The following is a 23,801-nucleotide window of genomic DNA, read 5'->3' as shown; positions in this document are numbered from 1 at the left end:
TCATGGCTGCCCTCACACCCCGTCCCCTCACGACGCCCTGTCCCCTCGTTGCTGCCCTCACGCCTTGTTCCTCAGGACGCTCTGTCTCCTCAGAGCTCCCCCCAGCCCCGTCCCCCCACGATGGCCGAGTCCCCTCAGCGCTGCCCCCACTCTCTGTACCCTCACGATGCCCTGTCCCTTCATGGCTGCCCTCACAGCCTGTCCCATCGTGACAGTTCGTCGCCTCACGGCTCCCCGCCAGTCCCGTCCCCTCATTGCTGCCCTCACAGCCTGTCCCCTCACGGCTGCCCTCACTGACAGTCCCCTCACACCCTGTCCCCTCATGACGCTTTGTCCCCCTCACACTCCATCCCCTCACTACCCGTCCCCGGCAGCTCCCTCAGGGCTCCCCCGCTCCCTGCCCCGGTCTCTCCACGGCGGGCACAGCCCATGCCGGGAGCGGGGCTCCGGACCCCCGCAGCCGCCCACCTTGAGCATGCGGATCTCCCTCAAGGCGATCTTCCTGATCACCGGGTCCTCCTCGGACTCCAGGAACTTCTTGATGGCCACGATCTGCCCCGTGTCCTTGTTGCGGCACTTGAAGACGACGCCGTAGGAGCCCTCCCCGACCTTGCCCAGCTTCTCGTAGCGCTCCATGGCGCGGGACGGCCCCGCCGCGCTCCCTCACGGCGCTCAGGCGGCGGAGCCGGGGCGGGCCCGCGGGCCGGGGGTGTCTCCCCGGCGGCCGAGGGTGTCTCCCCGGCGGGGACGGCCCTCGGGAACCGCCCCGGGAACGCCAGGACGGCCGGGACAGACCCCTGGAGGGAGAGAGGTGGGGGGGGTGCATCCCTGTGGCCTCTCCCGGTGCCACACGCTGACCCCTCAGCCCCCCGTGGTCATGGAATCACAGAACCACAGGATGGTTCGGGTTGGAAGGGACCTTAAAGATCATCCAGCCCCAATCCCCCTGCCGTGATCGTGTTGTCCTTGCCACGCTCTGCCTTTCCAGAGGGTTTCTGGTTTTGACTCTTATTTCCCTGCAGGGTTGAAAGTGGGAACACCCTTCCACAGGTCTGGCCGGCCTCAAGCAGCACCTGCACCTCCTTCCTGAAAGGATGAAAACCTCCAGAAAACCTGGAGGTTTCCTGGAACATTTTCCTCCTGCACCATTCCAGCATCTTGGGTGCTTGTCACCTGATGGATTCCTGCCAGCAACCAGACCCTTTTATAGAGCATTTCCATCTTTTACCTTCCCATTCTCTTTCCTGTTGTGGGTCCCTGTATCCTCAGTTCTCCCCTCATCCCCTGAGGAAAGTGGCCTTTTGTGGCGATAACCACTTCCAACATTAGATCTGGAGATCAGTGTGGACACCCTGCCCCATCCTGTGCCTCCTCCCTCCCCAGTCCTTTCTTGAGGTGCTTCCCAACTCTGTTCAGGACAAAGATCCACTAATTATTTTTCTTCCCAAGCCACATCCATCAGGGATGTGTAGTCTCCTCACCTCCCAGCTGCCAAGATTTGCCCACAGGGATAACAATCTTCTGCAGAGCAGGAATGTGGATGTGTATTTATTTACCAGTAACTGGCAGTTCTTTATGTTGTCCAAAGGCACGTTCATTCCACTACTTACAACCCTCCTCAGCATATCCCTGAAGATCTGGGATACAGGTACACAAGGCAGCCAGCCTTTGCTTTTCCAGCCAGACAGCTCCCCAGTGGATCCATGGTGATCCCAGGTGACTGGGCTGGGAAGAATTTGCCCCTGCTATTCCTATTTCTCATCCCCCTGCTATTCCCAGACCTCCTGCTGACCTGCTGCACGTGGGAGCTGCCCAGTGGCTCCCAGCAGTCTGGAGGAAGGAGGAGAGCGGCGCCAGGCCCTTCCCACAACAGCCACAAAACCTGGAGACCAGCTGGATTCTCCCCAGATCTCTCTGACAAGGTATTGTTCCCAGCAAGTCACCACACCACCGCTCCGTATCAAACAAAGCAGTTTATTTGGCATAGACTGAACTGCAACAGAAATTCCCGTGGAACAAAGCCTGGTTACACAAACTGAACGAGTGCAGTTAAGAGTCTCAGTTACACCTAACGACTAAACAAGATAAAAAAAAAAAGCACATTTCAGAGTCTCCCAGTCTTGTCCTTTTCATCCAGAGACACCGTGGCTCACTGATGCATTGTACCTTTCTTCTCTTAAAGAGATGGCAGCACAATTCCAGGTGTATTTTTCAGTTACAAGGAATTCGGTTAGGAAATCCAAAGAGATTAATCCACAGGCTGCTTGCTCTTCACATAGTGTTTGTACTTCCAAGAGTACTTCCAAGAGCACTGGGAGCCTGTTTTAAGGCTTTCAAGTTGGACACATGACCTCGTGCATCCAGTAACTTTGATAACTGCCGGAAGAGGAACGAGGGGCTGGGCAAGTTTTTGCTTCATAAACCCCAAATCCCCCCACACCAGGCTTTCCCAGCCCTGGTTGAAATGTCACAAAAACAAAGATACAGACAATAACAGACTAAATTAAACAGTCTAATGCAAATTATACTAATCAGAGTCACCAAGACTGGCCGGGTTGGCTGTGGAGCACACCAATCCCTTGTGTGATAAGGAATACAAGTGAGGTTTTACACTGGGAAGATCATGCCAAAAATGCCACTGTCTGTAAAACCAGTATAAAGCATTTCACAACATGCCATTAGAAATGCTTCAACAGCTAAAAAAGATTTGATTAAACAAGGACTTTCCTAAGTTTATTATGATCCAGCAAACCAAAGCCATTTGTGTCATTCAAAGAAAAATACTTTCAGCTCGTTATTTCTGCATGACAGTGTCATGACCTAAGAGTTATTTACTCCAGTTATTCCCCATAAATATTCAGATTTTATTTACAGGTTTCTCTAGTCTTTTAGAGATCTCCTTTAAGTGTTTTCAAAGATGAAGCCAAAATTACCTTCTGCAGTGAATGAGGTAAATTAAAAAAATGTTTGCTCTACAATATCTACACCTGGTGCTTCACTTTGTCTTAATTTTTGTTTTAAAGTCTCTGTAGACCAGCAGTTGCACCATTTGAGGTTAATCACCAGTCACTGTTACCTGTGAAGTAATTTCAGTACTAGAGAACTCGACTTCTTTAACAGAATTAAAAATTACATGTCCTGCTTTTAATAGCCCTGATCCAATTCCAGCTGACCACCCTTAAACCACATTTTCCATAATCCGTGGTGTGATTCTAAAGTTTTATCTGTACACTTACTGTTTCTGAAGCTTTGACACAGTGTCAGAACTGAAAAGCTTGACTTGATGTCAAGTCAACAAGAATTTAGTTTTGAATGACAGTGGCTAAAATGTGTGCAGGGCTGTTTTCCCTTCCAGACCTGCCAAACACAAACCTCTGGCTGTCTCCAGCAACAAGAAAACATCGCTGAGCCAAGACAATTCCCCCAATGTTAAATTATGGATCACGTAACCTGATGCCAACACAGACAATCCAGCACCCAAACCACTCCAAGCTGTCACACACCTTTACTGCTCTGTTAAAACAACCTGTGAATTCCAGCCTGTCCTTCCTAGGCAGCAGATCTCTGGAGCTGAACAGGCAGCAGTTTGCTGCAGCGTTTCATTAAAAAAAAACCCACAACCTTCAATTTAAATGTTTATCAGCTGCTACTGCACCTGCCCACGGACTGTGTTCACATCAAAGCCAGCAGGGTAATGTGAGGTAGTAAAACCAGATGCTCTCCTGTAGTCAGTCTATATTTAATGGTACCTCAAGAATTTTAATTAATGAGGAAGACAAAAGGAACCGACGTGACTCTTCAATGGAGGAAGAAAAAGGGAAAGTTAAAAAATGCCAGTGACAAAAGAGGGAAAAAGTGATCAAAGCTTGGATATAGAATACTGGTTCTTAATCATGTTTATTCATACTACCCAGCTGGGGAGATAACCATTCCCAAACCAGTGTCTGGCAGCAGCTGGAATGCTGCACAGCCTCAGTTATCCCTATGGGCTCCCCTCTGGAATAGCATAAATAAACTATACGTCATGGGCAGTCGGATACATGATACTTTCATTCATTAAGGATTATGACCAGGTGCAATTTCCATGTCACCTCACAAGGCTTATCCCTAATTTATGAAAATAAAGCATATATATTTTGTACATTTTTATATATATATAAATATATATATATAAAAAATACACACTGCCAGTCAACTTCACACACATGCACACACACACACACATGGATATTGTACACACCCACCCAGGAGCAACAAGACTGATATCAATATTCTACTTTGTGTACACACACCCTACCTCTAGGAAGTAAGAAAAATCCCTTTTATGGCAATTCTGCAGGCAGAAAAATCAGTACAAAATACTTTGTTGTACAAAAACCGCATTTTTCTTTTTTTTTTTACAAGATCACCCGACATGGTAACACACCCTTCAGTAATGCACTACATCCCTACAAGGAAAAGGAATAATCAAATCTTTATACAATTGTAAAAAAAAAAAAAAAAAAAAAAAAAAAAAGTAAGCTGCTCTGCAACCTTCCTTTGCTAAAAGTTAGAGACATTACCCCATCCTAGCAGCAGATTAATAAATAAGGATTAAATAGTCTATTATACAAAGCCATACCCAATGGCAGATTTCAAACCAAAAAGCTTTGCAGATACTTCCACTTCCTACACAAATCTTTGTTTTATTAAGAATAAGACTCAGTATAAAACAGGGCAACAGCCAGCACTAGATCTATATCTACAGACTAACAGGAAAATCCAAGGGAAGAAAAATATTTAACAGTTTATGGCACCTTTACTGCATAACATGTTTCAAGGCTCTGTTTCCCTACAACTAACGAGTAAAGGGCTCTTTATCTCAGCTTTTATTAAGCAAACTCCATATAACCAACCACACAGTGGCAAGAGACAGAACCAGCTGTTCCCAGCTGCAAAAATGGATTGATTCCCACCCTAAAAACCAGCACGACTTCGGTGTCAAGGAAAGAAACGGCAAGTTCCAGTTTCCTAACACTCCTTTGTTCCTCCTGAGGCAAATTCCCTCCGTTATTTGGGTTGGGTGGGTGTTGCTCAGTAACTGTTTTCGTGTCCAGCCAGGATGTAGAGGTTGCTGTGAGCCTGAGGGTTCTCCGTGGGCCTGCTCTCCAACACAACCACTCTGCAACCAAAACACAAACAGGATCCAGGAATTTGGTGGCAAAAGGTAAAGCACGTGGTGTGAGGAGCAAACTCCCAGGTTTCTACAGCCTGGAGGTTCTCCCAAATATCTTGGGTGTTTCATTCCTTAAAGCAGTTCCCTTGTTTTGCAGCATCACTTCTGATAAAATCCCTACAATGTTATATATACTGGAAGGTGTCCCTGCCATGGAACTGGATGATCATTAAGGTCCCTTCCAACCCAAACCATTCCATGATTCCATGATCCCATCATCTGCTGCCCGAGTATGTTTATCCCTCCCACATCTTGTGGTGAGCATCAGCCACTAACCCAAACAATTCTCCTCCATCCTAAATATTTATCCCCAGTGGGTTCACAGGGATCACTCAACCCCATCTCTGCCTGTGTCCTGCTGGACCGTGTTCCTGTGGGCTGCTCTGGAAAATGAGTCTCCCCCAGTCTTGGCACACACTGACCACTGTCCCATCCCATGCTGGACCTTGACCATCAGCTGATGTGGTTGGGCCTTTGCCCTCCCCTCTCCCTCCCAAATGCCAGCATTTCTCTGCACCAGTTCCTAGGAAAATACCCTGTTGTTTTTAGGATTACACTTCTCTCTACTTTCTCTTTCCCTCAAGAGTTTTCAAATGAAGTCTCCTAACTCCCTCTGTCCCTGATCTGCACCTCTGCACCTGACCAGTTCTAGAGTGATCCAAGGCAGAAAGGTGCTACCACATCCCATTGCTGGAATGGCAGGAAGAATCCTGCTCCAGCTGAACAGAGATGGAAAATACAACCAAAGGGTTTGGCAGTTCAAAAGCCAGAAGGATCAGGGATTTAAGACCAGGACGTGTTCAAGGCCAGGTTGGACGGGGCTTGGAACAACCTGGTCCAGTGGAAGGTGTCCCTGCCCATGGCAGGGAGGTGGAACAAGATGAGCTTTAAGATCCATCCCAAACCATTCTAGGATTCTGTGACTGGAACTGATTTCTGGATTCATTCCTATCTACTCCTACATTTAGCACTGAACCCACGAGTGCACATGTCCAACCCAGAGACTGAGGCAGCTGCTGCTCAGGTTCCAAACCTGGAGGCAGCTGCACCTCTTCCCACCTCTGGAATCAGCTGGATATTATGGATAATGATTGAATTTAGCCCACTGTGATTAAAATCTCTGTGTGTTCTAGTTTGCCCTGCTATTTCAAGATCAGCAGAGATTATTTTTAACTAACTAGCTGCCAAGATAATTCACAGTTCACCAGGAAAATCCAAGCCAGGAGCAGGCTTTTCCAGGCATCCAAGGGCATCTCTCATCTCTCCCTGTCACCTGCTGCCTACAGACAGAGCTGTGGTGGGCTGGGAGCCAGTTCCAGCTGGGAACTAGAAAAGCTGGTTTAAATAAAACAAAAGGTTTCTGTTTCTTCGGGGTGATTTACCTGTCTGACCCCAGCAAGCGGAAAACCCTGGTTTCATCGGATATCTCCTGGGTCACCTGGAGAAAAATGGAGATGTTTAGATCTGTTTCAGGGGCAAAATGAAATTTATTGGCCTGAGTCGGAAGGAAAATAAAATTCAAATGCAACTTGGTGCAAACCACAGGAGAAACAGATAAATTGATCTTGGAGCACAAGCATTGCCAGTAGGGAAGGACTGAGAGGAGCCAAAGGATCGAGTGGTAAATAAGGAACAGGAATAAATTAAACCTTCCTGGAGACACTAGGAGATCACTTACTTCATCTGACTTAAAGCTCTTGCCCTGCATTCCATGTTTCCAGAAGGCCAGCACGCTGTCCTGAAGGCACACTGCAAAGGAAAAGCACACATCACACCCTATTCCCTGGGTCTTTGTACCCCTGATGAGTCTGGAGAAAACTCCAGGAAGGGTGTAAACACAATTCCAACTGCATATTTGAATTATTGCATTGACTTTAAAATATGACTATTTTTAATACATATATATATTCAAAATGGAATTATTATATTTACTTCAAAATAGATGTATGAAAAATGGGAGGAGTTTTCCATTCAGGGACAGAGGGAGCACAGAACTCCCAGCTCTGAGTGATTTAATTCTATAATTCCAAGACTTTATTACAGCACAAATACTTGTCTGACAACCACAATTCAAGTTTTTGAAGCAAAGGCTCTTGTCCCCTGATAATTTAAAGACAGCAGTTTGTCCTCTAAGAATTAGACCGAAATATTATGATCCTGGCTACTAAAAAATGGCTGTGCTACACTTTAAATAAAATCCCAACTTTCAGAAGACTAACACAAATTTATGTATTACTAAAACACTTTCTCCTCCCCAAATTTTTTTCTCAGTTCTATGGAAATGACCAGAAACCAGCCAGTCTTTTCAACACTCACCCCTGTGAGTTCTTCAACCCCAAGAGACAAGACAGAAGCAAATCACTCACCCACTGACTCGATGCAGAAATCAAAGCTCAGCTCAGAGGCCAATTTCTTGCTTGACTTCAGTTTCCCTTGTAAATTCACTATTTTCACAAATTCTCGAGAGAAACGGAAAAATAAGTATTAAAACCCACTGCTGAAAAGGATTCAAGTAAGAGATGCTAATTTAATCTTTCAGGCACAAAGAAATACCCCAAGTTAACATCTATGGTATTTGCCTAAAATGGACCCAAGAGCATCTTTCTCTCAAAATAAATATAAAAAAATTTTTTGTGCACTTGTGTTTTTAGACTCTACTGACAGAATGATTCACATATGAGGAGAGAAAGTGGAATTACAAGACTCAAAATGAAATCCCACTTATCCAAACTGTAGCTTTTTGGAAATATCACCACACAGATCAGTAACAAAGGGGGAAAAATTAACTTGTGGGTAGAGTTCAGCTCGACAACTGTGGCAAAACAAGTTTTGCACGAGGTGTAGGAAGTTTTCCAAGAGAATTTTGTTACTCACTGTCCAGGCAGACCAGGACAGTGTCCCTTTCCAGCTGTGTCACGTGAATGGCATCCAACTGCTGATTGCCTGAGGAAAAACAGAGCAGATTATTTTATACACATAAAAGACTGATCTCAGCCTCCTCTCACCAAAGCTACAGCCTTTTCACTGTGCTGTTTGTTACTCTGAATTATTTTTAAGGCTCCAAGATCCCAGAATTTTCTGGAAGAAGGACAAACACCTCAGTTCAAAGCAGGTATTTAATAGAAAAGCACTACTTTGACTGGATAAAATACATTTTATGCTACAGTTCAGCACAGCTTCCTTCACAGGGAGGCACCATAATGAACAAAAGGAACCATCAAGGGAATCCTCACTCCTAAAAAAAATGCTCCTTTCCCATAAATCCACATCTGGAAAGATTATTGTGCTGATACCAAGCTAAATTTAATAGAATTTCATAGCATTTTTTTCTGGTTTTTATTAATGAAGTTGTTGGTACAGCTTTAAAGGTAAAAAAGGATATCTAACAAGGGCAGCTGAGAAAAGCAGATGCAAAATATCAACCAGGTTGTGAAGATAATCCTTGCTTACTAAAAGCCAGCTGAAGATGACAAACCTCCCCCAAGGGTTGGAGGATGGACAAGAATTAATTTCTGGATTCTTTACACAGGAAAGGAGGAGAAAGAGCAGGAACCACAGAGGAGAACCCAATCAGCAGGGTCTGGTTAGTGTTTAAGGAGATTTAGAAAACAAAAGGTGTGTCTGAAGTGGAAGCTTTTTAACAAGGACAGTTTATACTGAGGTGGGTGGGTCAGCATAAGAACACAGAAAATCATGGAATTATAGAAGTGTTGGAAATGGAAGTGACCATAAAGCCCATCTCATTTCAACCCCCTGCCATGGGCAGGGACACCTTCCACCAGCCCAGGTTGCTCCAAGCCCATCCAGCTTGGCCTGGGACACTTCCAGGGATCCAGGGGCAGCCACAGCTTCTCTGGGCAACCTGTGCCAGGACCTCCTCACCCTCCCAGCCAAGAATTCCTTCCCAGTATCCCATCTAACCCTGCTCAGTGTCAGTTTGAACCCATTCCCCCCTTGTTCTGTTACTCCAGGCCATTGTCCAAAGTCCCTCTCCACCTTTCTTGCAGGTTCCCCTTCAGGTTCTAAAAACCTGGGATCTGCTCTGGGTAGAGAAGCTGCCAAGCCTAAAGCTTTTCCAAATGACTCCTGAGGAGTCATATCCAACATTCCCAGAGAATCCAAGGGTTGGAAGGTGGTCAGACAGCCTCACCTGCCCCGATCTCCGTGAACCACGAGGACGCCGAGTTCAGGTTGATTGTCTCAAACTGCACGACCTGGTTTGGCTCCGAGCCCTTGCTGATGGCCACACACACCATGGGATACTCCTGCTCCGGGATCACCAGCATCTCAAACACATTCAGGGGGCTTGGCAGGGGGAAATCAAAGTGCTGGGGAAAAAAAACCAAAACCAAACCATAATCAGGCAGTTGGAAGTTTGATTTTACAGTGAAACAAATCTACAGTAACATGCACAAAGTATAAACACACAGAATTTTTCACTGCATGAACATCAGGCTGGGCAGAGGTGGATGATGTTCTGCTGTTGTGAGTGCTGGGCTTGATCCAGCACTTAAATGACTTTTAAATGACTTCCATGACTTCAGTCACAAGGTTTTCTGAGTCAAAACGTGTCAAGTGAGATTTTTCAAGTGCTCACAACCCACCGGGACGTACTTTCCATGACAAACTCTGGAAAGGTTATTTCAACAACTGTATAATTATTAAACTAAACTACAAGTAAATCCTTACCTTTATTAACATGAATTTCTGCATTGGCTCATACCACTGGAGTAGAACAATTCCAGACTGCAACGCACCACAAAGGTACTTATGGCCTGTGTATGGATTTCGTACTGTAAAAAATAAAACAAACAAAAAAACCCCCTGAAAACAGTAATTTTGAAGTCCTGGAAGTTCAATGCATAGTTAGAAAAAAACTCTACACAGGTACCTTTGCAAATAAGTTAAGAAATAGCATTATAAAAACATATCAAAGAATGATTAGGGTCGGAAGGGGCCTTAAAGATCATCTCATTCCACCAGTTTCCCACTAGTTGCCATTCCAATATCCACAGTGATTAACATTGTGCTACACTCCAGATGAATTCCACTGTAATTAATAACCAGCAGCATCCTCGGAGTCCCAGCTCAGAGCCCACACACTGAGTGGGCAGAAAAGCTGTGACTCCTCTCCGTGGGGCTGGGTGAGCTGGGATTGAAACCAAACAATTCCCAGGCAGAAAAAATGGGAAGCTCATGACTCCTGGGGGGCTCTGACTGGTTTGGGGGAGTTTTTTTAAGCTCAGTTGGATACAGGACAAGGGTGACTTGAGGAATCACTTGCAAATGTGTTGTGGACACTTTATATGAGCTAAACAGGATCTCCAAGTGGCAAAGAAGTACCTTATATTAATTTTTAGGGGTGTGAAGGTACAACTGGAAGATGTGGCATTTGGGGACACGGGTCAGTGGTGGGCTGGGCAGTGCTGAGGGAATGGTTTGGCCTGGTGATCTTAAGGGCCTTTTCCAAACTAAATTAATCTAAAATTATATATAAGACCTGGCCTTGGACACTTCCAGGGATCCAGGGGCAGCCACAGCTTCTCTGGGCAAACCTGTGCCAGGGCCTCCCCACCCTCACAGCCAACAATTCCTTCCCAAAATCCCATCTAACCCTGCCCTCTGGCAGTGGGAAGCCATTCCTGGTTGTCCTGTCCCTCCAGGCCCTTCTCCAAAGTCCCTCTCCAGCTCTCCTGGAGCCCCTTTAGGCCCTTGAAGGGGCTCTGAGATCTCTGTAGATCCTTCTTTTCTCCAGGCTGAACAATCCCAACTCGGCCTTTTTTCTGAACAAAGAACTAAGTTTATTATTCAGACATGCCATGGCCAGGAAAATAAACAGCAAAGCTGAACATCTGCTCACCTATACAGCATTTGTGGCATCCTTTTGTGTCAGGGATCTTGGTCGTTAAGGCAAATTTCCTGGAATAATAATCACCAAAAAAAGTTCATCAGCAAGAGATGTCAAGGCCCTTCATGCACCAAACTCAACAGCACCAACAGCATTTATGGTTATTTTCACTTATTAATAACTGTCTATAAACGAGAGGTTTGTACCTTGGTAATATTTTGTCAGGAAATCTGTGGGTTTGAATATGAGCAGCTAATCCTGTTTTTTTGGCTTGTTCAAACAAAGCTATTAAATTATGGGAGTAGAGCTGGAACGTTTTCCCTGGAAGAGAGAAAAGCACAGTCCACATCAACAGCCACCCCTCCAGTGGAGAACTGCACCATTTAGGGAAAGGTAGGTAGGGAAAATTACCTTCTGGAAACGTGGAGCACGAGCAGCAGGGAGGCCAAGTCCAGGTATGAAGAAAATAAAAGAAGGCAACAATAATAATGAATAGAGAATGAATACTGAACTTAGAGCTCATTTCAGTAAAGTCAGATTTACATAAACATTTTTAGAAGGCTGTAATTATACAACAATTGATATCAGGATATTTTCTTTATCTATAAATCAATGTTGTTTTAAAGGCACAGCCCTATAATCAGTCTCCACTCCACAGTGCCTGTTTCCTATTTGGAATATCCCATTCCAGGACAACTGATTGTCCGAGAATCAGTATTTCCAAGCAGCAACATTGCTGGATCAGCAGCACTTCACAGTCACTTCACCTCCTTCAAATTTACACAGATTTTGTTTTAGAATCCCAGGATGGTTTGGTTTGGAAGGGACATTAAAGATCATCCAGTCCCAACTCTCTGCCATGGGCAGGGACACCTTCCACTAGCCCAGGTTGCTCCAAGCCCCATCCAACCTGGCCTTGGACACTTCCAGGGATCCAGGGGCAGCCACAGCTTCTCTGGGCAACCTGTGCCAGGGCCTCACCACCCTCACAGACAAGAATTCTTTCCAATATCCCACCTATTCCTGCCCTCTGGCAGTGGGAAGCCATTCCCTGTGTCCTGTCCCTCCATCCCTTGTCCTCAGTCCCTCTCCAGCTCTCCTGGAGCCCCTTTAGGCCCTGGAAGGGGCTCTGAGGTCTCCCTGGAACCTTCTCTTCTCCAGGTTGATCAAACAACATCGTCCTGAATCATGACTTTATTTATTTATAATTGCCCTTTATTTATAATTTTAATGGTTTCCCCTCTCTTTTATACCTACCTGACAAGGACATCAAGGTGTTGTTGATAACATACAGCCAGGTGCATTTTCGGGGAAATAACTGATAAAAGAAAACATTTCCATTAATAGAAACACACAGGAATTTCCAACCATCACTTCTCTGCCTGCTCCACCTCCACCACCATTCCTGCAGGGATCCACACTGGAGAAAGTCCCAGCTTCCCTTTAATTGCCTGTTTTGGACCCTCTGTGTTTTTTGGGATGTACCTGCCTGGCTGTCTGTGTTAAGAGGCTGCTCTGTGCACAGACAGACTGTGGAAGATTGGGACTGAATTTTGTCCCAGTGGGAAGAAGTTACAGAGCAGCTGCTCTGGATTTGAGGAGACTTTAAAGTTAAGAACAAACACTTGAAAAGGGAATTTTGATAAAAGTGATGGCAAACAATGGCCTTCAGGAGTCCCATAGAAGAAGGGGTAAGGATGACAAGAGAAGGGCAGAGGTTTTTTGTTGTAGAAATTTCTGATAAGAAAAAAAGGACTTAAGCTGTTTTGAAAGGAAAAAAGGCCCCTGCCAGTGCCTAAAGGGGCTCCAGGAGAGCTGGAGAGGGACTTGGGACAAGGGATGGAGGGACAGGACACAGGGAATGGCTTCCCACTGCCAGAGGGCAGGAATAGATGGGATACTGGGAAAGAATTCTTGGCTGTGAGGGTGGGGAGGCCCTTGGCACAGGTTTGCCCAGAGAAGCTGTGGCTGCCTCTGGATCCCTGGAAGTGTCCAAGGCAAGGCTGGATGGGGCTTGGAGCAACCTGGGCTAGTGGGAGGTGTCCCTGCCCATGGCAGGAATTGGAATGAGATGATCTTCCAAATTCTTCCCAACCCAAACCATTCCATGATTCTGTGATATGATTCCATAACACAGACTTTGTCCTCTGTGCCACTTCCACAAGCAAAATAAGAAAATATGTGGTAGAAGAATCTCAGAAATAAAAGGTACAACTGGCTGGACATAAACTCAAAGTATCTCTCAGCAATTTGCTATTTAATAGAATAGGTCTGGGTCTATTCAGTATTTTCACTGAAAAACTAAAAATGGAATAAAAATATACTTCTGGAATTGGGAGATATTAACTTTGGAGAGACAGCCAAGCACTTTGGAGGATTCCATTACAATTAGAAGTTGGATAAGCAGTTCAAAATGTGCATTTGGAGGGGAGAAAATAAAATCAATAAATGAAAATGTGGAAACAAGTGGTGTGGCAGGAGCCTCTGGGATCTGAGGTGGTCACACCTGAGCTCTGCCAGCTGGGAATGCTCTCATGGAAAAGGAAACTTTCATTTTGGCATGCACTGAATGGCCTCCCTACCCACCACTGGCACAGCCAAAACCTTTCAAGGTGATATAAAAAAGCATGTGGAAGAGCCCAGAGAAGACTGTTAGGTAAAATAAATTAGGAAAGCATATATGGAAAGAGATTCCAAGAACATCCTGCTACTCCTGACCCTAAAGAAGAAAATTTAACCCCATGAATAGATGAAGTGGCTTTGGAAAGGGTCAGAGAGCCCAGGAAAAGTTTACTGGGGATAACAACTGCAGCTGAAGTGAATGGGTGAGGGCTTTGGTAGCATCCAGAGGAGCTGCAATGTGCCATCTAGTGGGGATGGGGTGGAGGGAGAAAGGGCAGGGAATCAGTTCTCCAAGGAGAGGGAAGATCTGGCAGCAACAATAAATTCAGGTAGGTCGAGGAACTATTAATTTTCAGACTTCCCTTGCTGGCTTTGATGTGAATCAGTTTAATCCACAGAGCCTTTTCCTTCCAATGCCAAACTTCATTGCTCCATAATATCCCCAAATCTGTTCTGTGCGTTCAGTCCCCCAAAACTCACCTGTTCCATTGTTGCCTCGTGAAGTTCATTCAAATTCAAAGTATAGATCCCTTCTTCTGTGCCAAAGATGATGTACTGGTCTGAAAGGTGGAGAGAAATGGATTATTTCCTAAGCCCATCACCAGGTTTAAAAGACAAACCTAAAATAACTTTACAAATTGATTACTTCCCAAGCTTTGGCAACACAACAGGCAGGTTTCAAACACAATCCTAAAATAACTTCACCTTTAGTATCTGGATGTATCCACGATGTTGCACAGTTGATCTTCAAAGGACAACCATCGAAGACTTTGGAAAAACAGGCTCCCATCTGAAAGACACCAAAACTGAAACCTGAAACGAATTTAGAGCATAAGGAGTTTATTTTCTGGCACCTGGCCACTCACACACACCTGCAGACACCACTGCTCTCCCTTTCCACACACAGACTTCCCCTAAAATGCTTGGATGCAAAACACTGGGACCTTCCCCAAAAGCTACAGCCTTCCAAAGCTTTTTGTAGACTTCAAACACATTAAGAAATGTTAAAAAGGGGTCAAAATTATATCAACAACTTCAAGTACCTATTGGGTGAGAACAATATACCCTGGAGGGACTGGAAGACCATGTGGATGTGGCACTTGGGGACGTGGGTTAGTGGTGGCCTTGGCAGTGCTGGGAATAGTTGGATTCAATCTTAAAGGGCTTTTCCAACCTAAATTATTCTATAATTGTACTTATGAATATTAAATGCTTAAATAAATGGCACAATGAAGGGAAAACAAGCAGGAATTGAAGCAGTGACGCCCTCCCATCACCACCACCTTTTCCCATTTCTCTTCCTAAGCAGAGATCACGACTCAGGGAACCAGGGAAGCCTCCAACCCTCCACATCCAGACTGAATAGTGACAGGAAAGGTTTTAAAAAGAGGGAACAGATATTGTGTGTTGAGCACAGGAGAAATAACTGGCTGTGAGGTGCAGAAAATCCCCCCATATGAGCTGGTGCCTTATTCCAGCAAAAACCTTCTGACACTGGAGAGAGGAGGTTCTGATAACTCCCAGTGCAAACGGGATTTCTTACCAGCACCTTCGGGGTCGGAGGCAAACCATTGATGGCTGGTTTCTGTGGGAAGAAACAAAGATCATAAAACACCTCCCACACTCTGACACAAAACCATCTTGTTGACACAGTGAGATCAGCCCCAGAGCCACAATACCTACAGGGAAATCTCTTTTCTCCTTTTTCCGTGGGAGCTGAGGGATTTGTCCGGATCCTTCCACGTTTTCCTCGATGAGTTTCAGCATCCCATTCCCATTGCCTGCAGAGAAGCCCAGACACCTTTTGTAGCTTATTTGACCCAGTGAACAGCAAATCTCTTCTCCCCTGTCCCCAGCAGGAGTGGAGAAGTGAGCTCTGACACTTCCATATCCACATCCCAGGCAGCTGAAACCTTCCCAGGACAACTGGCTGCTCTTGTCCGTGCTAAGTTACACACTTTCCATTATCCAAACAGTCCCTGGGCCAAATTCCACTGAGAATAAAGCTGTGGTATTCATTGTTTTTCTCCTGTTCCTGCAGGCCACACATTAATGGGATTGGCTGGCTCAGGGTCCTTGTTTCGGGAAGAACATTCCCACCATGTGTCACGGCTCCAATAAGAACCAGCACACAGGGAAAAAGGAAAGCTGCCCCTCACGATCAGTTGTGTTAAAAAATTATCTCTGAAAACAGCTGGCTCTGGAAGCAATTCCTTCTCCAGGATGCCAGCCACCTTCAGGAAAGGTCAGGTATTTACCCAGGTCGCTGTATCTGGCTGTGAGCAATCCAGGGCTGCTGATGCTGCTGGTCATTCCAATGGGGCTGGAATCAGCCTGAGGCCCACAAACTGGGATACTCTGTCTCCTGTGGGCTGGTGGGGCTCTGTTCTGTGAGTCTGGGAAATGTTTTATTGTCTGGCATCTCTCATCATCCGGGAGGTTTTCCTCGGGATAACTGTTTATTCTTGGCTGCAAGAAACCAGAGGTGATGGTTACTTGGGAAATACAAGGAATTGGGAATGGCACCTGGGAAGCACAAACTTCAGGCAAGTTTCATTCAAGTCAGACTTTCTACATTAAAAAAAATATCAGCCTTTGAAACTTTTGGGCATCACAAAAGCTCTCTGGTGTTCAGTGACAGGACCTGAGGGAGTGGTTGGAGCTGTGTCAGGGGAGGTTTAGGTTAAATTTTAGGGAAAGGTTCTTCCCCCAGAGGGTGGTTGGCACTGCCCAGGCTCCCCAGGGCAGTGGGCACGGCCCCAAGGCTGCCAGAGCTCCAGGAGTGTTTGGACAACTCTCTCAGGGACAGAGTGGGATTGTTGGGGTGTCCTGTGCAGGGCCAGGGGTTGGATTGGATGATCCTTGTTGATCCCTTCCAATTCGGCACATTCTGTGATTCTATAAAATAAAGACAATTGACAGCAGAATAATTTCAGAGGTGTTCCTCCCTGATGGAAAATCAGAGGCAGAATTGCAGAACAGGAGGCCATCCCAGGCTGCCCAAGTTTTAGAGTTTGCTGCCTAAACCCCTTAAATCCCACACCTCTTACCTTGGGAGGCAGCGGAGGTGGCCCCGCTCGCTTTAGTGTCGACCTGCAATGGAAAGGGCAGCTGTTGGCTCAGTTAAACCAAAACCAGAATGAAAACCAGAAGTACTTGAGAAGACAGACTGGAAATAAGATCAACTAGAGGCAAAGAAGAGGCAGATCAGAGCTTTGCACACACGGGGTTAAACTGGAGGTCCAAGAGCAGGGGAAAAGCACATTAATCTCATTAGAAGTGTTGGTTTGGGTTAAACTCATGTTCTTTCATAAATGCCAATGTTACTTGTTACAGAGCATTCTGTGGGGAAGGAGATTTGGAGTTAGTAAATAAATATACATTCAGAAACTGGATCTCAGGCTAGAGAGGAACTTTGGACAAGGGATGGAGGGACAGGACAAGGGGGAATGGATTCCCACTGCCAGAGGGCAGGGATAGATGGGAAAATTTGGGAAAGAATTTTTGTCTGTGAGGGTGGTGAGGCCCTGGCACAGGTTGCCCAGAGAAGCTGTGGCTGCCCCTGGATCCCTGGAAGTGTTCCAGGCCAGGTTGGATGGGGCTTGGAGCAACCTGGGCTGGTGGAAGGTGTCCCTGCCCATGGCAGGGGGTGGCACTGGATGAGCTTCAAGGTCCCTTCCAATCCAAACCATTTTGGAATGCTGAGATTCCAGTTTGCAGCCTTCACTCTGAATCAGACAAACCTTTGGGCACCAGAGGAGCTGCACCAGAGCTCTGCAGGATTATCTGCACGTCCTGTCCCAGCCAGGCCTGGCTCATGGCTGATGGATTAATCAACATAAAATCTGCTTTAGAGTATCAGGCACTTCCATATGGACTCTAAGATAACTTCAGGAAGGAGAGCAAGGAGGGAAAGCGTGGCTTTGGACATTCCCCTGAGGATCAGGGAAGGAGTGAAGCTTGGAGAGCAGCCAGCCCTCAGTTAATGGTGAGTGGCAAAGCTGCTGCAGCATTTTGAGGGGAGAGATTTTGGAGCAAACACAACTGTGCAGGAAGGAGATCCACTCACTCTTCAACATCTTCACTCCCATCGCCAAATTTTGTGAGCAGTCCCCTAAGGTAAAATATTTATACAATTAAGAGCTCTGCTCTAAGGTGCAACTAAACCCATCCCTGATGCCACTGAGTTTCACAACAGCCCTTTCCAAAACAAACATTTCTCTTATTCAGCCCTTTTTCCATTCAGTTTGGTCCTTTCCTTCCCCTCACCCCCCAAAAATTGCTGGATCTCTCCTCCACACCAGACACCATCAGCTTTCTTTTCCCTACCTGCTACTTTAAATATTATTGACATGTCTAACAACAGCACAACACAAAAGAAGAAAAAAACAACAGAGGAAGTTACTGGGAGACAAATGGAGAAAAGCCTTTTAAAGGGAAGTTTCCATATATATATATATATATACAAAAGACACAGACTGTTTCCCACTACAGTGGGAATTTTTGTTTCAAAGCTACCCCAGGGACAGCAGAAAAAAGGAATTGTGACTAGAGGATCAAAGCAGCACTGAAAATATAACCCTGAAACCAACAAAAAAACTGATAAAATTTTGCAAAATGGCAATTTTCAAGTCGGGTCTTTAAAGGGTGACGACCAAGAAAACCCAGCAAAGTTTGGATTAATGTAAAATTTCCCTGCAAGTCACCTCTGAGGGAAAGCAGAAACTGCCAACAGGAACTACTAAAAAATTTAAAAGAGAAAAAGTCTTTCATTTTGAAAGGTTCTTGTTGCCCAGAGAAGCTGTGGCTGCCCCTTCCCTGTAAATGTTCCAGGTTTGACAGGGTTTGGAGCAACCTGGGATAGTGGAAAGGGCTGGGATGAAATGGGATTTAAGATCCCTTCCAACCCAAGCCATTCTGGGATTTTATGAAAATCCTAAATAAAAACCACCTCCATAATGCAAAAAATTTATACAAAAAAAAAAAGAATTTTAAAATGCCACATTGAGAAAAACAAGGAATAAGTTTGAGCAGCAGGTAAAACATCCTGGTATTCCCCCTTTCCAGTCAAGTAATTCCTGAGCTGAAGATCAATCACCACTCACTCCATAAAAGCCAAAGGGCATGAAAAGCAAGGACCCCCCCCCCAGCAAACATCCTCTCTGGACATCCCTGGGATTACTCAGAGTTGCTGGGACAGAGGAGTTATGCATTTCCTGTTTATCTTTCCAGTTGGAAGTGGTTTCCAAGTAAGCAGCACGGATTCACCATCCAGAACTGTCCTGCCTGTCCTCCTCCCAACGCTGGATCCGTGTCCATGTACTCATTTATAGCCCTGGAAAGGTTTGCTATGGCCACAGTTATTGTGCTTTAACACAGCCTGGCACAGGCAAAGCCACAGGAACAGAATCAAGTCACTGAGTCCCTCTGCCAGGGGGAGCTTCCCTCCCTCCCTCCCTGCTCCTCGACCCTGCAAATTCCAGCTGTCTGCAGAAAATCCAGGCTTCAGCTCATCAGGGTCACACAAACAACCCCAGAGAGGGAGGAAGGGGAGGAAAAGAGTCCCTGGCTTCCCTGGGCAGGGAGAGGCAGAGCCCAGAGCCCCCCAAATGCCTCCTACAACCAGACTGAGAACAAAAAACCAGGTCGAACTTCAAAAGACTCAAATCCTGGCACACTCCACACCCCCATGAGCTTTCCAGGGGGCTGTAGTGTCAGCTGACAGCTTATGCAAGACTTTATCTGCAAAAAAACAAGCCAAAGAAATCCACTGTCTGCTGCTCAGCTCCAAATAAAGATGGGAAACAGGCTCTTTTAGCTGAGCAATTATTTCAGCCCAAACAGCACCCTTCCCTATGCCTGTGCATCACCTGGCATCACTGAACTTCCACACTCCTCACTGCAAACCCAGGGAGTGAAGGAAGGTACATTCATAATAAACTCAATCCCAACTTGGACAGAGTTGTGCTCCTGTACTTCAGACCTGCTTTATCCAGGGGGAGATCAGCCACAGCACATCTTTGCCTAAAACACTTCACCCCAAAACACCCCGTGAGTGAATTACAGACCCCACTGATCACACCCCCAGAGCAGGAGGAGCTGCGCAGTTGGACTGTTGGTAGAACTAAACCTTCAGAGCTGGCCTCTCCTTCCCTTTCTCGAGCTTAGGGCTGTGAACAGGCCTTGTCACAGGATGTCACAACCACAGCCAGGGCTCAGAAGAGAAGTGTGAGGCCAGAGCAGGATCCTGAACTCAGCCCTTTGCAAGGTCACCAGCTCTGCCTCAGCAAATCAGCTGTGGCTGTGTTATGTCAGAGTCCTGCTCCTGCATTTACACTTCACTTGCCACCTACAAACTTCAAACAAGCTTCTGTTGGTGCTTAAAAGAGATTAAAACTCATCCTCCAAGAGAACTGACCAACCATCTGCAGAAGGAGAACTTCACACTGGGTAACATCTCCTTAATTCATGAATATTAAAGTCCATCAGGGCTTATGGTTTGATTTTTCCACCACAATTTCAGTGTAATTTCACATTAAGTGACAGAAATAAAAGCTGGTTTTATCTGTACTTACTTGCTGCTTCCACCATCAACAAAAGGATTCCAGTGTGAAGCAAAGTCACTGCCAGCTGCCACAACCTGGAGACGCAGAAATTGTCATTTTTTAACCCCCCTCGTCAAACTAAAGTACCTTATCCACCACAAACAAAAAGGCCTGGGAGATTCCCCAGCCCTGCAGAACGATCCAGAAGCAGTAAAATCAAATTCCAAAGTGAGACAACATTTTACAGTCTCTAAAGCAATTTTTCTTCTTCTTAAGACTTCAAAGCAGCAGCTGGAAATGGTGGAATGTCAGGATCGAGTAACAGGAAAGCAAAAATTTATGGTGAAAACTCAGTAAGGATCACTTAGGGAACCTAAAACAGGGAACTTAGGGAACTTAAAAGACATTTTTCCAGCAAGCTGCTTAAGACTTGAACTATACACAGTGAAGACAGTGTGATTTTAATAAATTAAGTTAAAAATAAACTTCTTACCATTTCATCCCGAGCTTCTGTTTCTTTCCGAAGAGGGGGCTCAAATTGCAGCTTATCAACTGCAAAGCATTACATTTTCATAATTAATACACACAATATTGCACTAGGGCTCCTTCAGTGCTTACTACAGTGAAATGCATGTTGTAACAGATCTAAGTACTGTGTACACAACATTTAATTTGCCCGTAAAACATCAGCCTTGTTGTCTGAATGCTTAAATCTGCACACACAAAACCCACAAGAAAGCCCAAAGGTAAATACCAACTCACTGTATGAAGGCACACTCAAATGTAAATATTTTAACCACGTGCCACTTTTAAATGCATGTGAAAGAGAAGAAAGAAACAGCAAGTCTCCCAGAAGTGTGATGGACGTGATGCAGAGGAGCCACAAAAGACTTCTGTCCAAACCTGGAGGAAACCCAGTTCTACCATCAAAATTTCAACTTAAGTTAAGTGCATTAGTATTAATTTGGGGGTTGAAAAGTTATGATTGAAGATTCACACGCAGGAAGCTGTTTCTCCTGGGTTTGTTTTCCACATGGGAAGAGGTTTTGCAGAGCGCACAACAGAAGGACGCCGCCGCTGTCCTCCAGAAGGATCCCCCCCAAAACCAGACATCCCCCCAAAAAAAGGGGCAAAGCCCCCCAGGAACTCACAGTTTATCTCTGACGCTGTTCTCTCTGCCCTGATGTTCCTGTTGGTGGAGCGGATGGTGTGGCGGATGACGGAGTGAGGCTGGGAATGGGAGAGGGGAGAAGAGTTGGAAACGCTTTTGGATCTCCACCGACAACCGAACGCACGAGGAGGAGGAGGAGGAGGAGGAGGAGCAGCTGTTGCAGCCACACACTGTTCAAGCTGCAATCTCACCTTCCACAAAGCAAAGCAGGGCATTTCAAGTGGAGTTTTACCTCAAAAAGGGGATGTTCTCACCTCAAAATCATCATCGTCGACTTCGCTGTAGTGTGTGTGGTTGTCGGGGTTGTTGACTTTGTCCAGCAGCTCAACTGCCAAAGACCTTGACAGACCAGGCTGCCCCACAAAGCTATGCTGGAACCACAGAAAAGAACACAAAAGAAGGTTGGAATATGCAATTAACAGGTAACTTTCATTAGCAGACATCAAATGTAGAATGTTACTGATTTTTTTTCTGCTTTCTGGAGGCTCAACTATTATTTTAATAACTCATTAATGGCTGGACCTTCCAACCCCTCCATAAACACCACACTCTGGGCCTCTTGTAAACTGGAAATTAAGCTCTGAGAAGAACAAATAATTACACTTTAACTTCATTTTTTACAGTCAAGTTTAGGAAAGCAGAGACCCATGAACAACTAAATTTTTGGGTGACAGGAAGGGTCAATGCCCACACACCCACAAGGCTGAGACACCCACCTGAAGCACATTTCTGTACTTGTTCCTTCCAAAAATCCTCCACTGAACAAAATCCTGCCACTCCCTTACAGATGACCAACACCTCCCTCCCTTTAGATTTCCCCACCCACGTTTTAAAATTAAAGAAAATGGTTCCAGTTGGGTTTCCTATTGATCTGCTGCTCACTTTGAAGCAAGATATCTCCTCCTGCTGTCACTAAATGTCCCAGATCACTTACAGAGAGGAGTCTGTCTGCTGTTGGCCTCTTCTTTGGATTTTTTGTAAGTGCTATTTTGACAAAATTATGGAATGTTGCTGACCTTAAAAGAAAAATGAGAAGTTATGTTTAATTTTTCAATATTATTGATTTTAAGACACTAACTAAACAGATCACAAAAGGGTGTGATAAATTAGAAAGTTGTCCAGGTACTTCATTTCAGGTTTGAATAATTACATTTCCAAACTGACAATTTAGGAAAAAACTCATTTGATTCAGGGAGCTTGCATGGAAAACATTTTGGCACAGAAAATAAACCGAGCATAGCACCAGGAATTTATCACAGGCTAAAGAAACCACGAAAGGAGGAAACCATTCCTATCAGGCAAATGCCCTGACAGGAATTAAGGAGAAAGGATAAAAATGATTTTCCTTCCTAGAACATACAAAGAGCCCCAAAGAAGGGCTCCTTCTTCACTAGTGACAAATAGTTTTTTCCCATTATCTGCAAAATCATAGAATCACAGAATGGTTTGGGTTGGGAGGGACCTTAGAGATCATCTTGTTCCAACAAAATACTGAACAAAGGAAAGAGTTCCACTTACCATTTTGCTTTTTCCTTTAGCTTTGGCGGCTGAAAATTACTTTTTGACATTAAAAACAGAGCCCTGGAGGTAAAAAAAGAACGAGGTTATTATATGGTAAAGAAAATAATTCATTTCATCCTAGTATCTAAACGCTTCAATATTTTATGGTGAGAAACATACTGGTGAAAATGAATTATAGTCTATGCTGTGTTAAAAGACAGATACAGTGAAGCTGTTGATTTTCTTATCTTTAAATAAAATCTTTTTAGTGCCATAATCCTGCTAATCTTCAGGCTACAGCTTCTCCAGTGGTTTACTATCACTAGTAAATCTGTGCCTGTTCTTAATCAGATTCTGGATCATGGAATCCCAAAATGTTTTGGGCTGGAAGGGACCTTAAAGCCCATTTCATTCCAACCCCCTGCCATGGGCAGGGACACCTTCCACTAGCCCAGGTGACACTAAAATGTTGAAAATTTAGAACTTTTTGTTATAATTTCAATTCTAAATGTAAGATTTTTAGCTCCAGACTGATCCCTTAAAACCAGGCAGGGCTCACACAGGAGGGAGACGTTTGACGAAGGAATCCCAGAGTGAGTTTCCAGCCCTTGAGCTACAGGGAAGGTTAAACTGAATCCCAGCAGTTCCTGCTGGGATTGAAGAGGGTCCTGGAGACAAAAAAGCCCCCCCCAGGTCTCAAACCTCATGGGGTGGAGGTCGAACATGGGTGGCTGGAGCTCTGCCAGCTCGATGGCCGTGATCCCCACAGCCCAGATGTCGCACAGCTGGTTGTACCCCCCGTTCTTCTCCACTGCTGCCACCTCGGGGGCCATCCTAAAAAAAACAAGGGCACCCTCACTGAGAGCTCCAGGCCCTCTGAACACAACCCCTCATTCCCAA

At 45.3% G+C, this 23,801-nt stretch overlaps 2 protein-coding genes across 3 annotated transcripts in view; both read right to left on the bottom strand.

Annotated features, from left to right (window-relative positions):
• CDKL1 (cyclin dependent kinase like 1) overlaps positions 1–725 on the bottom strand; it is a 12,608-nt gene extending 11,883 nt beyond the window's left edge. The window contains exon 1 of the mRNA XM_027662591.1: positions 469–725. Within this exon, the coding sequence (XP_027518392.1) occupies positions 469–636 (168 nt within the window). The 5' untranslated portion in view covers positions 637–725. The remainder of the gene's footprint in view (positions 1–468) is intronic.
• A 1,229-nt stretch (positions 726–1,954) lies between these two features.
• The window catches only part of MAP4K5 (mitogen-activated protein kinase kinase kinase kinase 5), a 57,958-nt gene continuing 36,111 nt past the window's right edge, over positions 1,955–23,801 (bottom strand). Inside the window, exons 10-34 of one of the 2 annotated variants that reach the window (XM_027662531.1) lie at positions 23,604–23,735; positions 22,920–22,982; positions 22,336–22,417; positions 21,656–21,772; positions 21,382–21,460; positions 20,724–20,782; positions 20,261–20,325; positions 17,755–17,799; positions 16,736–16,778; positions 15,944–16,154; positions 15,369–15,466; positions 15,229–15,270; positions 14,391–14,475; positions 14,166–14,245; positions 12,321–12,381; positions 12,211–12,213; positions 11,270–11,384; positions 11,076–11,134; positions 9,905–10,008; positions 9,366–9,543; positions 8,090–8,158; positions 7,582–7,674; positions 6,894–6,964; positions 6,598–6,653; positions 1,955–5,161 (exon numbers count right to left, since the gene is read on the bottom strand). In XM_027662531.1, coding sequence (XP_027518332.1) covers positions 5,074–5,161; positions 6,598–6,653; positions 6,894–6,964; positions 7,582–7,674; positions 8,090–8,158; positions 9,366–9,543; positions 9,905–10,008; positions 11,076–11,134; positions 11,270–11,384; positions 12,211–12,213; positions 12,321–12,381; positions 14,166–14,245; positions 14,391–14,475; positions 15,229–15,270; positions 15,369–15,466; positions 15,944–16,154; positions 16,736–16,778; positions 17,755–17,799; positions 20,261–20,325; positions 20,724–20,782; positions 21,382–21,460; positions 21,656–21,772; positions 22,336–22,417; positions 22,920–22,982; positions 23,604–23,735 — 2,098 coding nt within the window. In that variant the 3' untranslated portion in view covers positions 1,955–5,073. The remainder of the gene's footprint in view (positions 5,162–6,597; positions 6,654–6,893; positions 6,965–7,581; positions 7,675–8,089; positions 8,159–9,365; positions 9,544–9,904; positions 10,009–11,075; positions 11,135–11,269; positions 11,385–12,210; positions 12,214–12,320; positions 12,382–14,165; positions 14,246–14,390; positions 14,476–15,228; positions 15,271–15,368; positions 15,467–15,943; positions 16,155–16,735; positions 16,779–17,754; positions 17,800–20,260; positions 20,326–20,723; positions 20,783–21,381; positions 21,461–21,655; positions 21,773–22,335; positions 22,418–22,919; positions 22,983–23,603; positions 23,736–23,801) is intronic. The other variant, XM_027662532.1, reaches the window with a different exon arrangement.

This window comes from Corapipo altera, unplaced genomic scaffold (genome assembly GCF_003945725.1).
Source record: "Corapipo altera isolate COAL_440 unplaced genomic scaffold, ASM394572v1 169, whole genome shotgun sequence".
Taxonomy (NCBI): domain Eukaryota; kingdom Metazoa; phylum Chordata; class Aves; order Passeriformes; family Pipridae; genus Corapipo; species Corapipo altera.
The sequence above is the reverse complement of the archived record's forward strand: the minus strand, read 5'-3'. Positions and strand labels throughout refer to the sequence as shown.